Genomic DNA, 14,146 nt, shown 5'->3' with positions numbered 1-14,146 from the left:
TGCATTCAAATTTTAATGGGGATTTGAGGTTTGATTTTGGAAGGGATTTCATAAACTGAACACAAAATCTGTTCTTAAAATCAACCAAAATCAAATGCAAAATCAGATATTAGTAAATGAGCGATTTGTTAAGGGATTTTGCAGGTCGATTTAAATTCGATTTCAGTCTATTTTATAAAATCGAATACCAAATCAAACTTTAGTAAATTTACCCCCAAGACGTTGGCATCAGATCATTTTAGGTTCTGTAAATTGCAAGGTTAGGACTTGTTTTTCCAGCAAATTCCACAGGAATATAGAGGCCAAGTACACACCTTGAACTCTTTGTCATGTTCCTCATACCCAGAGTTCTCCGCTGAAAATGTTTCCAGCCAGGTGGCATCAAGAAGTAGCCAGGTTGGGGGCCTTCGCAATAATAAAATGTTTTAAATCCTGACCTTATAATGATTTAAACTTGGGGCACTTTCCCCAGGCCCTATATGCCGCAATTCAAAATGATGGGTACTCGCGCCCTGCGGCACAATCAATTGAATCGTTCCCGGCCACTAATTGAATTTCCCCTAAAATAGTTATTTTAGTAGACTATTTAAACTATTTGATTGTCCTACCTGTTAATGAACCAATGCAACTCCCTCCTGCCCCAATGCGCTGCGATCCGTCGTCCAGAACCCTCACTAATGTGTCCTTATTGCTGGAGGACAAAGATGCCAGACGGATTGAGATGTGACATCGGCGCAGATCGGTGTCACAGACAGCATCCGTGTCCGTGGCAATAAGGACACGTTGAGGGTGACAGGGCAACAGGAAACGCGGCACATTGGGTAATGAAGGAGTACCAGGCAGTAAGTTTTACGGGGACGCGGCACATTTGGGAAGTGCCGGGCGGTAGGCTGTTTCTGCCGGGCGATGGGCTCACGAAAAACAGCCTGGGGAGAACACTGCTCATACCATTCCTGAACAATTTTTGCAGTGTGGCAGGAAGCATTATCCTGCTGAAAGTGGCCTCTGCCATCAGGGAATACCGTGCCATGAAGCGGTGGCCATGGTATAAAACAATGCTTAACACAACCTGGCCAGCGCTTCTGCTTCCAATTAACATGTCACTCATGCCATTTACAACAACAGAGACCACGAAGGAGCATGGCGGTCACCAGATACCGCTTGGAAAGATAAGATACCTTCTGCATAGGGAAGTCAATTCCGCCTCATTTTTTTCAATCTCTGAATTGAGTTGAGCAATAAAAATATTAGCACCACACTGAGCAAAAAAACATTTATTGACTCGCCCTCCACAGTCCACACACACCGGCTTGGCTTCACTCCATTCCAGTCCTCCCCAGCTTTAGCAAATCAGTCCACTAACTTGCAGGGAGGCCAGCCCAGGCACTCACTTCAGCACAGCAAACAGCAGGTACCCGGCATTGGCAACAGTCCACCCATTACTCCTCAAGTCAGGGTTAAAGGCCTCAGCCTCCGCCCTCCACACTAGTCAGAGGCAGAGCAGCACAGACATTGACAATCCTCTGGACTCAGTTTCCGGCCGCAAGGGCCTCAGGCAGGCTCACGCATGGCCACTGCACTCGTCAACCCGAGTCACTTAGTCAGCTGAGCTCATCTCCACGCGCAGGCACAGCTTCTTGAGGGGGTTGGCATAGGGCTGAGCAGCGTACTCTGAGCCGGGGCAGCGCACTCTGCCTCTGAGTTTAGCGTTGCCTGGCTAAACTGTGCATTTACAGCTTAATTCCAGAAATCCTGTGATTAACAGCTATATAAGGAGGACCATTTAGTCTGCAAAGACAATATTTGCTCATTTGGGGCTCTATTTACTACAATCCTTCGGAGCCTTATCACGATATTTTCGCAAAAAATACCGTGATTAAGTGCCCACGCATGCACTGACCGGTCGCCGCTGCTACCCCCGGGCGCTAAGCCCCGCCCCCCGTGATCGCTGACCCCCGCGTCCCCCCTCTCCCTTAATTACACTTACCTGCATGCTCCGGGCCTCCGGTGATGATCTCCATTCCTCCGGTCAGGTGATCTCCCATACTGCACTGGGACCGATCACCTGATGACCGGGCAGCAGTGCACTATGGTAGACCAGCTGACCGGAGGGGAGTCATCAACGGTCCCTGGAGTCAGGTAAGTAAATTTTTTTTTTTTTTTACAGTAATCAGCTTGCGGACCACACAGCTGATTACTGGGACCGGCTCCGGGCTTTGCTCTGCCCGTTAGAGCAGGGCAGGAGTCAGGTAACCGGGGGAGACCCTGGATAACGCACCTCCAGATGGCGTTATTATCACAGGGCTTTCCCCGGTATTTTTTCACATTTTATTTTTAGTAACTCTGGTCGGATCACAGTTCCCATTACAGTTATGGGAAATGTGATCTGCTTTACTAAAAATAAGTGATAATTAGGGGTTGGAGTAGAATTTTACGAATTCTACTCCAATTGCCCTATAATAACTATAGGTGATACTAAAATAATGTGAAAAGAGTGTGAAAACACCCTTTTTCACTTTATTTTAGTCAAAATAATGTTAATAAATAGAGCCCTTGGTTGGCAATCTCTGCATACACTGTTCATCTGGTGCATTAAGTTAATTCCTATAGTGGCTCCTGATATTAGAATGGCTATGCTTTGTTTATAGAGTGCTAATATTTATGATTAAAATTGTATGCAGTTAGTACTATGAAAGGTTGTTGTAACCAACAGATTTATATATTTTTTTGTTTTAATTGCAGTAACGTTTTATATATTTTATTATATTCTATTGATTTACAACCTTCTTGATGAAATTATTTTTTCCTTTAATATTTCTTAATTGTATTGGTTTATTCAACTCTGTACCCAGCACTTTTTTTTCTGTGTATAATTTCTTGGACCACTTCTGGTAGATACTAACCACTGCATATCAGGAACACCCCACAAGACCTGCTATTTTGGAGATGCCCTGACCCAGTCGTCTATCCATCACAATTTGGCCCTTGCCAAAGTTGCTCAGATCCTTACGTTTGCCTGTTGTTCACCCTGGTGTGTGTATATGTACAAAATAAATAAATAAAAATATATATATTACTCCAGCTCCCTAATAGTACACCATCACAAGTCAGACTGTATTTCAGTAAAAAATGTGTGTGCAGACTCAAAAAATGCAAACTGTAGCCAAATTGCAAAGATAGATATGACAGACAGATAGATATGAGATAGATATGACGGATGGATAGATAGATATGACGGAGAGATAGATAGATAGACAGATAGGTATGAGATAGATGGATAGATATATAGATAGATATGACAGATAGATATATACTGTAGATAGATATGAGATAGATATGACGGATGGATAGATAGATATGACGGAGAGATAGATAGATAGATAGACAGATAGGTATGAGATAGATGGATAGATATATAGATAGATATGACAGATATATACTGTAGATAGATATGAGATAGATATGACGGATGGATAGATAGATATGACGGAGAGATAGATAGATAGACAGATAGGTATGAGATAGATGGATAGATATATAGATAGATATGACAGATTGATATATACTGTAGATAGATATGAGATAGATATGACGGATGGATAGATAGATAGACAGATAGGTATGAGATAGATGGATAGATATATAGATAGATATGACAGATAGATATATACTGTAGATAGATATGAGATAGATATGACGGATGGATAGATAGATATGACGGAGAGATAGATAGATAGATAGACAGATGGTATGAGATAGATGGATAGATATATAGATAGATATATACTGTAGATAGATATGAGATAGATATGACGGATGGATAGATAGATATGACGGAGAGATAGATAGATAGACAGATAGGTATGAGATAGATGGATAGATATATAGATAGATATGACAGATATATACTGTAGATAGATATGACGGATGGATAGATAGATATGACGGAGAGATAGATAGATAGACAGATAGGTATGAGATAGATGGATAGATATATAGATAGATATGACAGATAGATATATACTGTAGATAGATATGAGATAGATATGACGGATGGATAGATAGATATGACGGAGAGATAGATAGATAGACAGATAGGTATGAGATAGATGGATAGATATATAGATAGATATGACAGATAGATATATACTGTAGATAGATATGAGATAGATATGATATGGATGGATAGATATGACATAGATGGATAGATAGATAGCCCTCAGCAGCAGGAGGAGTGTGAAAGATGTGTTAGCAAAACATAGCAAATAAATGTAAATTACAGGTGTCAGGTTACATTTATTTGCTGACATAGGCACATGGTACTTACCACCAGTGTGTCAGCATGAAGCTGCAGCTAGTCTCATCCTTCCAGCACAGGCTCCTCATCTCAGTCTGTTCCTTCGAGGGGGCAGAGCTACTCTGTGCCTGGCCGGGAGTGAGGGAAGGGGAGGAAACAGCAGGGGGTGGGAGCTGTGCTGTTCGATGTCAGAGCTGACTGTGTGAAGAGTGACAGCACAGCCTGAGCCTATTTGACAGCTAGCCAAGAGAGCAGTGACTGTACTTGCTTACACCCACGTTTCTGGCAGATCGATGCAGAAAAAGGATGTCTCGATCAGACATCCTTCATGTTTATGGGAGACTATTCAACAGCGCCCTCTAGTGGCCGGCGCCCAAAGGCAGCTGCCTAATGATAGGGCCGGCCCTGTATAGGGGGTGTATCCAACACCACGGGGTGTGACTAGTGATGTGGGGACGTGACCAGTTGTGTGGGGGTGTGGTCTGTAATGTGCATTTTGTCCCCTTCATTTATATGTCCTGCGTTATGGTGTTCCGTCCTCCTCCCCATGTGTATGTCCTGTATAGTGCTGCCCCACCAATCTGTTTGTGCTGCATTGTGCTGTCCATTCATCTCCCCATCTGTATGCCCTGCATTGTGCTGCCCCCCATCTGTATGCCCTGCATTGTGCTGCCCCCCATCTGTATGTCCTGCATTGTGTGTGCTGCCCCCCATCTGTATGTCCTGCATTGCGTTGTACATCTGTCCATCCCTAGATGTATGTCCTGCATTGTACTGTCCACCCCATCTGTATGTACTGCTTTGTGCTGTGTGTCCTCCTCCCCATATGCATTTCCTGCATTGTGCTTCCCCATCTGTATTATCAGTATTATGTTCTGCATCCCCCCCCTTCAATCTGTATGTCCTGTATTTTGCTTGTTCCCACCCTTCATCTGTATGTCATATAGCATGCACCCCACTTTCTATTTTGCGTATTTTGCACCAATCTGTATATTTTAGATTGCTGTCCCAACCCCTATGTTCCGTAATGTCCCCGCCCCCCTCTATGTTTTGCATTGTGTGCTGCTCCACACACGCCATTGATAATCCGCCCCCAGATAGTGCACTAACCATGGAAATGCCTAGATAAATGAGGGATACCAAGCAATACTGAAAGCAAAGGATTTCACGCAGTGTGTTTCTCAGCAGAATTTAATAAGCAAGTAACATTCTCAGAGCAATGTATAGAAATATGGTGGGGAAGCGCTACAGACACCATTCAGTAAAGTAAAAAATATTATTTAATTTACATACAAAAAATATCAATCTAGTCCAATAGAAATTTCTAGCAGATATAATCACGTAAAATATGTATCTCTCAGCCTGAATGATACAAAATGCAGCATAAACATATACAATAACAGCAAATGTGAAAAGTGTACACTGTTTGCAACATCCAGCTAAAGACAATGTAAATTAATTAAATTAAATGTAAAAACACTTGTAAATACAAAGGCCCTGATTCAGAGCCGGACGCTCTGACCAGAGCGCTCGCTCTGAATCAGGGCCCACCTCCATTAATATGGAGCGTCCTCCTGGACACTCGTATAGCTGTGGGTCCCCACCCACAGCATATACGAGCGTGCAGGATGATGGTCGCGATGGTCTTGACCATCGCGACCATCGAAACTGCGAGCAAAAGCCTGCGGTTGAGTTTTTCAACCGCAAGGCCAGGAGTGATTTTGGGGCGTGCTGTCAGTCACCATCGACAGCACGCCCCCTTTGATGAAACACTCCGAGCGAAGGAAAGTCCTTCGCTCGTCGGATCTCGCGCATGCGCACGACGGAGCTCCCTCCGTCGTGCGCATGCGCAGTGGGGACCATCGACCCAATTGCGGGTGTACTGCCGCTCGCGAGTGGGTCTGAATGACCCCCAATGTATGTAAGTGGAGAAAGTCCTGCTGAGATCTGCTAGAAATGACTTAGATGTATAATAGAATTAGACATATTCCAACAGATTCACATAAGAAATTAGGTCACCAACCATGAGTAGATGGATCTGTATGCTGTAGCAAATAAGCGTTCCGGCAGCGGAGTGGGACCGCTGCTCCTGACAGCTGAATGGCAGCTTTATGAGTCAGCTTCACGATCCGTCTGTGTCCGCCTCTGTTGTGAAAAACTGCGCTTGTTTAGCCGCGGCCCGGCGGCTAGGCACTATGCAGGTAAAGGAGGAAGATGTCTCTGATATCCAGCAGCCTAATCTGTTGTTACAGCTGTGCAGTTAGCGGTACTCATAAACCGGCTCAGCGGGCAGGTAAAACGCTCAGCGAGCAGGTAAAACATGTAGTTCCATAAAGCCGTAGCTCTATATGAAACAGTCAAGATCCACTAGTATGTTTTTACAAGTGTTTTTTAGTCCTATGGACATTTTTCCATTTTCAGATTATTTCCATCTGATACATTGTTGTCATTTAAGACTCATTGGGCCGATTTAAATTCAAAGCGAAGCTGAATAGCTGCGAGAGGGAGCGTCCCACAGCTATTCAATACATTGCGCTGTTTGGGCGACTAAAGGATATCTTCTCGCACCCCCCTGGGGAGTCGAGGAGAAATCCGACAAAAGTGCCAGGTGCGCATCTGTTTTCCGGCTTAGCGCGGCGCTAACAGCCACGCGCCCGGCACTTTAGACAGAGAATGCCGGTTTTCGCGCCTAAACAACCAGGTTAAGTCGCGAGAACCGATGTGAAGCAAAGGTAATACAGTTGTCAAAGTGGCGCTACCACTGGATGTAATTACCAATCCTGTGATGAGCAGCTGTGTATATACGAGGATAGTCAGTCCTCACACAAATAGGTTCAGAAATGGATACAGCGCTCTAAAATTATATACAAACTCTAATAACATATATAAATATAAATTTTAATTATATAAATTCATATGCATAAAATCACAATATTAAAGGCATGTTGCACAGGGTTTGTGAAAATAAAAATAAGTAACATAACACAATATGAAATAAAGGATCACTCAATCCACATATGCATATACACTCAATCCCAGCTGTAGTATTTAGTTGGGGCCTTAATTAGTATATGAGTCCATATAGGGAAACAGTCGCATGGAGCTATATGTCCAGTAGCTGCAATAATGGTAGTCATTTTGGCAATGCTAGCAAAGCTTTTATAGGTACAATACTTCCATATGTTACCAGTCTGATTCACTGGTATAGGGTGTTCTCCTCTATCATAATTCTCTGTAGTGCAGGTTCAATTCTCTGATATTTGTAGAGAGTTGGAGACACCAGTGTGGGGTTTAGGAATAGCACAATTCTTTATAGCACAAATCCAATCTGCAGATGGTGGTGCAGGAGACGTCTGTGAGCAAATAGCGGCTCCCGTTGGGCTTTGGGTTATGGAGAGTGTACCAACCAGTCCCTTAACGCGTTTCGCTGTGCACAGTCACAGCTTTATCAAAAGGCATTCTCTGACTTAACCAATTCCCGACCAGGCACACAGCACGGTGTATTGAATCGCTGCCGGAGCATCCTCCCATGGCTATTCATCTTCGCATTTAATTGAATTCGGCCCATTGTCTTTTGCTGGATTTTGCAAACAGTGTACACTTTTCTCATTTGCTATTATTGTATATGTTTATGCTACATTTTGTATAATTCAGTCTGAGAGATACATATTTTGCGTGATTATATCTGCTAGAAATTTCTATTGTACTAGATTGATATTTTTAGTATGTAAATTAAATAATATTTTTTACTTTACTGAATAGTGTCTGTGTCTGCAGCGCTTCTCCACCTTATTTCCATTGCATACTTTGTTGTTGGGAAGTGTAGAAACACTCCCAGGTGGTGAGCAGCAGCTTATTCTTTCCACTAAATTAGTACTTCCTTGGCGCCTGGTATATACTACTTGTCAATGTATAGAAATGATAGACTGCCTTGGTTGCCTATAATTCTTGAGTAGCCTGGCTCAAAGAGAAACCACAGGAAGAAAGTCTGTGCTCCCCACTACTTGGTGGTACAGGGGAATAATGTTCCTCTCCATGTTGAGGCATTTCTTTCCTGATGGGAAGAGTGTCTCCCAGGATGACAGTACCCCCACGTCCATACAGCACCTGTGATGTGATCAGCATGTTTCCGACGTTAGCCATGTTTTATATTCTTCTCTGTGACCAGATCTGAACCCAATTAAGCAGAGAATTTCTGGAGTGATCCCTCAGACAATGATTTTTATCACCATCAGTTGTCTAGTGTTCATTCTAGCACCCTGCACCTGTCACAAACCATGCAGTTCCTCTTTCCTGCCTGTCACTCTCTGCTCTGGTGCTTCTAGCACACTCTGGTCTGTATCTCAACATTTTGTTGCATCAGCTGAGTTTGCTAGAAGCACCAGAGCAGAGAGCGACACCCCAGGCAGGAAAGAGGAACTGCATGGGTTGCGACAGGTGCAGTGTGCTAGAATGAACACTAGTTGTCTGTAGTAAGGATGGTGTTACATCCCTCCTGAACAATTCCAGACACTAGTAGGCTCCATTCCACGGCATAATAAGGCTACATGCACCCTAAAATCAGTGTTTTCCTTTAATTTGTCCGCTACCTGTTTATTGGTATCTGATTATAGACATTGAGCAGATTGTTCTTGCTTTATGGATAGGATCTTCCATATTGTCTTACGAAATAAAACATATAAACAGAGAATCTCTCAGACACTGTGCTGATGCATGTATCTCTTCACAGGGCTGGGCATTGTGGAATCCACCTTCCAGAACGAGTCCCGTGTAAATCTACTGTCCGCAAACTATCCAGCTGCATTACCTCGTAATGAAAAAGTGACTTGGAAGTTCAATTTCCCTCCTGCTTTTGCAGCCAGTGTGGAGTTCCTCAATTATACCGAGCCCAAGTGTGTGAAAAATGAGGTGAATGTAGAGTACTACCTTCCAAAAACATCATTGCTAAAACTAGGTGACAAGCAGCATGCAAATATACAGGAGAACTTCAATTTTTCCTTGCAAAACTGTGAGGTAGATTATGGCTACCCTGGTCTCAACTTGAACTTCAGTGTCACCATTCAGAAAAGCCAAGGAGGTAAGTTTCTCAATATACTTTTAGTTTTGTTAAAAGCTGTTAAACCAGTTTTAAGGTCTTTATGTTTAGTGGCAAATGTAGCCAAGCATTGAATACTAATTATTATCATCATCAAGGCCATATCTAGAGCTGTGCAAGAGGGTCCGTTACCAAGGGGACAAAAGTAGGAAACACCGTAATTAATATTTTATGTTCGTTTAGTTAAACTAGAGGGCAATGGGGTGCTTTTTTAATCTTCCCCAGGCACTAAAAATTCAGATTTAAGTCTTAAGTGTTTTATTTAAGAGCGAGACATAATCAAACAGTACTCACTAAAGGAGTTATGTCCTACAGCAGTGGTCTCCAACCTGTAACTCGCGAGCTACCGGTAGCTCACGGTCTTAATTTTGGTAGCTCACCTAGCTGCAGTATTGCTGAGTCAACTAGGAGGAAGTGACCTCTGACGTGTGCTCCCCCATGGCATCGATGCCATGGGTGGAGCCACAGGGAAGCACGTTAGGTGATTTATGCAGCCTCTACAGCAATCACCTGACGTGCTTCCCCGTGGCTCCATCCACGGCGTCTACACTACTGCGGAGCGAGCGACACCCGCCTAGCCCTACCGGAAACTCACACAGCAGCCCTGCCTATATCTTTTGCTCCTCTACTGCACGTACCTCCTTGCAGCCGGTAATTAACGGTGAAATGTGCCTGTACTTATCGTTGTAGTTTGCAAATAAAATTTAACTACAACGATATCACTGCAATAATTAAATGCATTTTTATTTTCTATGAAACATATATTTTTTTTTTTTATCATTAAATTACCTACAATTGTTCGGTTATTAGCCAGATTTTGTTTTCTACAATTTTAGTAGCTCTTCAGGAGGTTTGTACCAAATCGATAACAAGCTTGCACCTCAACGTTTGAGACCACTGTCCTACAGTATGTTCAGTATCAAACAGGGTTAAGCTCAACTTAAGCTGTGGCTTGTAATAAACTCTAAGTTATGAGCTGTGCCGGGGGTAGGCTGATTGGAGTGCAATAATAATATTTGTTTTTTGTGAGGACGTGAAGCTTTGAAAAGTCATGACAAGCTTCTTTAAAATGGTGAGTTATTATTTACATTGTAAAGGTGTAAAAAGTGAAGCAATGTCTGATTGAGCAAGGAGCAGAGAGGAGGTGCAGCTCTAGTGAAGCCATTTCCATGGCAGATCCAGGGGTGGGTGGGTGATGACCCGCCCTAGCAGGAGCAGGCTCACTGTGGCTGTACATAATATAGCAGTGGATGAGAGGGAGTCAGAGGACCTTGTCAGGCTGCTCTCATTGTGTTTTTTGTGATTATGGCCAGGCAGCATCCTAAGAGAAAGTGAGAGTTTTGATAAGTAAAAGATCATAAGAGTGTACAGATGTGACCGTGTCCTCATACACTGTTGCCACAGTTGCTCCAAACAGCCCTTCACAGAGCGACAAGTTCCATGCGACTCGCCTTGCGCCAAATTCCTTTTTCTCTTGAATGTGCTTCTTAGTCGCAATGCGACAAGACTGCACTGATTAATTTGATATTCAACACTTGTATATCTGTAAGCAGCTGAGTCTGAGGGGTCTAGTTGCTAAGCAGTGTTATGAGACAGAGTGAAAATTGGTAAGTCTGTGATAAGGTGCCAGCCAATCAGCTCCCAACTGCCATCTCACAGGCCGTGTTTGAAAAATGACAGTTGGGAGCTGATTGGCTGGCACCATATCACAGACTTATCAATTTTCACTCTGTCTCCTAACACTGCTTATGCTGGCCATACACGCTACAATTATCGGGGCGATCCGCCTGATATCGGCGGATCGCCCCGATAATTGTAGCGTGTGGGGGGGGCGACCGAGGGTTAAATATTGCTCGGTCAGGCATGCCGGATTGTCCAGCATGCCCGTCCGATGCGATATTTCCCGTTGAACTGTCGGCCGCATCGGGCAGTGTATGCCCAGCCGCTGCCGACAGACAGACATTTCCTGTGTTCCTTCCTACGGAAGGAACAGGCAAATGTCTCCTCCCCCGGGGGCGGAGCGCAGATGTCTGCCGAATACACTGTGAGAAATCTCACAGTGTATGCCGGTGACATCTGCGGCTGGCAGCCGTCCAGATAAAATGTCTGTCGGTCTGACAGGCATTTTATGTGGCCGTGTGTGCCCAGCATAAGTAACTAGACCCCTGAATCTGTATACAAAGTGCTATGCTGCAGCGGCCACAGCTTTTTTTTCAAGTTCCATTGTGCAGATTCTGGACTCAGTCACACAAAGTGGTTTTGTCACTTCACGTAGTGACGAGGATGCAAATTCAACCAAAAAAAGACATGGAAAAGATACTGCACCGCTACACGCATCTCACTCGTGTCAGGCATCTCGTGTTTGAGGACATACCTGTAGTGTGTGGTTGGGAGACACTGGCAATCGGTTGAGTGACAGTCCAATAATTGGAGTACCTCCATACAATACACAATGTATAAAGGTAATTTCCATTCACTGTCTGGGGTTCGCTGAATGACTCTCAGGCAGGATTGATAACCGAATGATCCAGACTGGTTTTCAGGCTGTGACTAATTATATCAAGGCTGGATATAGGGGGGGTGGCGACAGGGGTGGTCGTCCCTGGGTCCCCACACACAGAGGGGCCCCCACACAGGGTCGGTGTGATCCTGCCGAGAACATGTGTCTGGTGGCACCTGTTCCCGGATGGGGGCTCAGCTGCCACGGCTTAGAGTTCTGATGTTTGCAGCAGCACAGTCAGTGCTGCTGTATACAGCAGAGAGCGGCTGCAGAGTCCCATCCTCAGCGTCACATGACACATCACGTCCATGACGCTGATGAGGGGACTATGGAGCTGATCTCTCTGGACTCAGGTCAGGTAAGTAATCAGTTGTGGGCCACTGGCGCTTGCAGGGGGGGTTTCTGAATACCTAGAAATCCCCCCTGACAAAACTATTTCCTCATACAGCTGGCTGGCTACAATGGGGCGGAGCAAACACTGCAAGCCCGCCCCCAATTTCTCAGCAAATAGCATCATTATGTTGTGAGGGACGGGGCCTAATGATGCAAGGTGCTCGCCCCCACTAGCAACCTGCAGCTGCTGAATCAAAAGTGTAAGTATGTATGTGTAATGTTATAGTGTGTATATATGTGTATGAATGTTAGTGTGTGTAGATATGTATGTGTTTGTGTATATATGTGTGTGTGTGTTATTGTTAGTGTGTGTATGTGTATACATGTGTTAGTGTGAGTATACTGTATTGTATACTGTATATGTGTTAGTGTAACTGTATATATGTGTGTGTATACTGTAAATGTGTATGTGTTAGTGTGTAACTATGTTATATAAAATATATGTTAGAAATATATTATATATCTAACTATGGGGTCTATTTATCAAGCAGTGAAAAGTGAGGAGAAGTGAACCAGTGGAGAAGTTGCCCATAGCAACCAATCGGCTTTGAAGTAGCATTTACCAAGTACAGTCTATAAAATAATAGGTAGGAGCTGATTGGTTGCTATGGGCAACTTTCCACTGGTCCACTTCTCCACGCTTTTCACTGCTTGATAAATAGACCCTTATATCAATCTATCTTTCTTCTTCGGGCACATATAGAAACTGATGTAATTCCTACATCGTTCACCTGATTTGGATGAAATTACCCTCAAATTAAATCTGAAAGTCTGCAGTTAAAGCATATCTTGTTTGTTTCATTTCAAAGCCATTGTGGTGGTGAATAGAGGCCAAAATATGAAAATTCTGTCAATGTCCCAATATTTATGCACCTGACTGTAAGTATTTTGCGTAGCATTAGTGATATTGTTATGTCCAAAGAAATTGAGAAACAGGTGGCTGAAGCCCTTGTGCTGGTGTCATGTATGGCCTGTAAAGTGGGGTTATCCTTTCAGGATTTCATACAAGATGGATTATGTGGTCACTGTTTTAAAGAGTCACTACATCAGTCAAACCTACCAGCTCCTGGGCAGGAACCCCCCTGGACTTCCTTTTCCCAGATCATGGTGCAGGTTGTAGACCGGTTGGTGGCCCCTAGGCTGGCTATGACTATGGGGTACCCTCAGCAGCTAAATCCTACTATGTTTATGCCCTCTGTGTATCCATACTGGATGGATGTTTATGCCACTCAGGTCAGAGTATGGCTTCGTCCTCTGCTGCTTTTCAGCAACCACTGCAAGCAGCTAGACCGGTATAGGCTAAAACTAGAAGGCGGTCGGCCTCATCCTATCATTCTGTCCAGCCTGCTGACTCTGGTGCATCTTCTGATGAGTGTGGGGATATACAGGGCTCCTCTCAGGAATCTCTCTCGGGAGAGGATGACCATTCTCCAACAGCAGATGTCCCCTCCTTGATTAGGGCGGTCAAAGCTGTACTAAACATAAATAATGAGGAGCCAGTGCAAAGAAAGGCTTCAGTATTTAAACGCCAGAAAGTTGTGAAAGCTGAGTTTCCCAAATCTGAGCACACTCGGAACTTATGAGGGAAGCATGGAATTCTCTGGATAGGCGATTCCATATTACAAAGAAGGTTACGGCCTTACATCCCCTTCCACCAGATGAGTGCGCCAAATGGGAAGTTCCGCCTTCAGTAGACGCGCATGTAGCACATCTGGTCAGGAGTGCCACATTCTCCATACCCACTGCATCCTATCTTAGGGGTTACACAGATAGGAGACTTGAAGCCTGTCTCAAGGCGGTCCTTTCTCTCTCAAGAGCTGTTACTCGCCTGGCCATGGCTATGGTCTGGGTTTCTAAAGCC

General features: G+C 44.1%; 1 protein-coding gene across 2 annotated transcripts in view; it reads left to right on the top strand.

Moving 5' to 3' along the window:
- CDCP1 (CUB domain containing protein 1) overlaps window positions 1–14,146 on the top strand; it is a 97,324-nt gene that overhangs the window by 48,844 nt on the left and 34,334 nt on the right. For both annotated transcript variants that reach the window (XM_088462992.1, XM_088462985.1), the window contains exon 4: window positions 9,027–9,374. In XM_088462992.1, the coding sequence (XP_088319118.1) occupies window positions 9,027–9,374 (348 nt within the window). The remainder of the gene's footprint in view (window positions 1–9,026; window positions 9,375–14,146) is intronic.

This window comes from Taudactylus pleione, unplaced genomic scaffold (genome assembly GCF_031769625.1).
Source record: "Taudactylus pleione unplaced genomic scaffold, aTauple2 ptg000053l, whole genome shotgun sequence".
Taxonomy (NCBI): Eukaryota; Metazoa; Chordata; class Amphibia; order Anura; family Myobatrachidae; genus Taudactylus; species Taudactylus pleione.
Note: the sequence above shows the minus strand (reverse complement) of the source record. Positions and strands in the feature narration are given on the sequence as shown.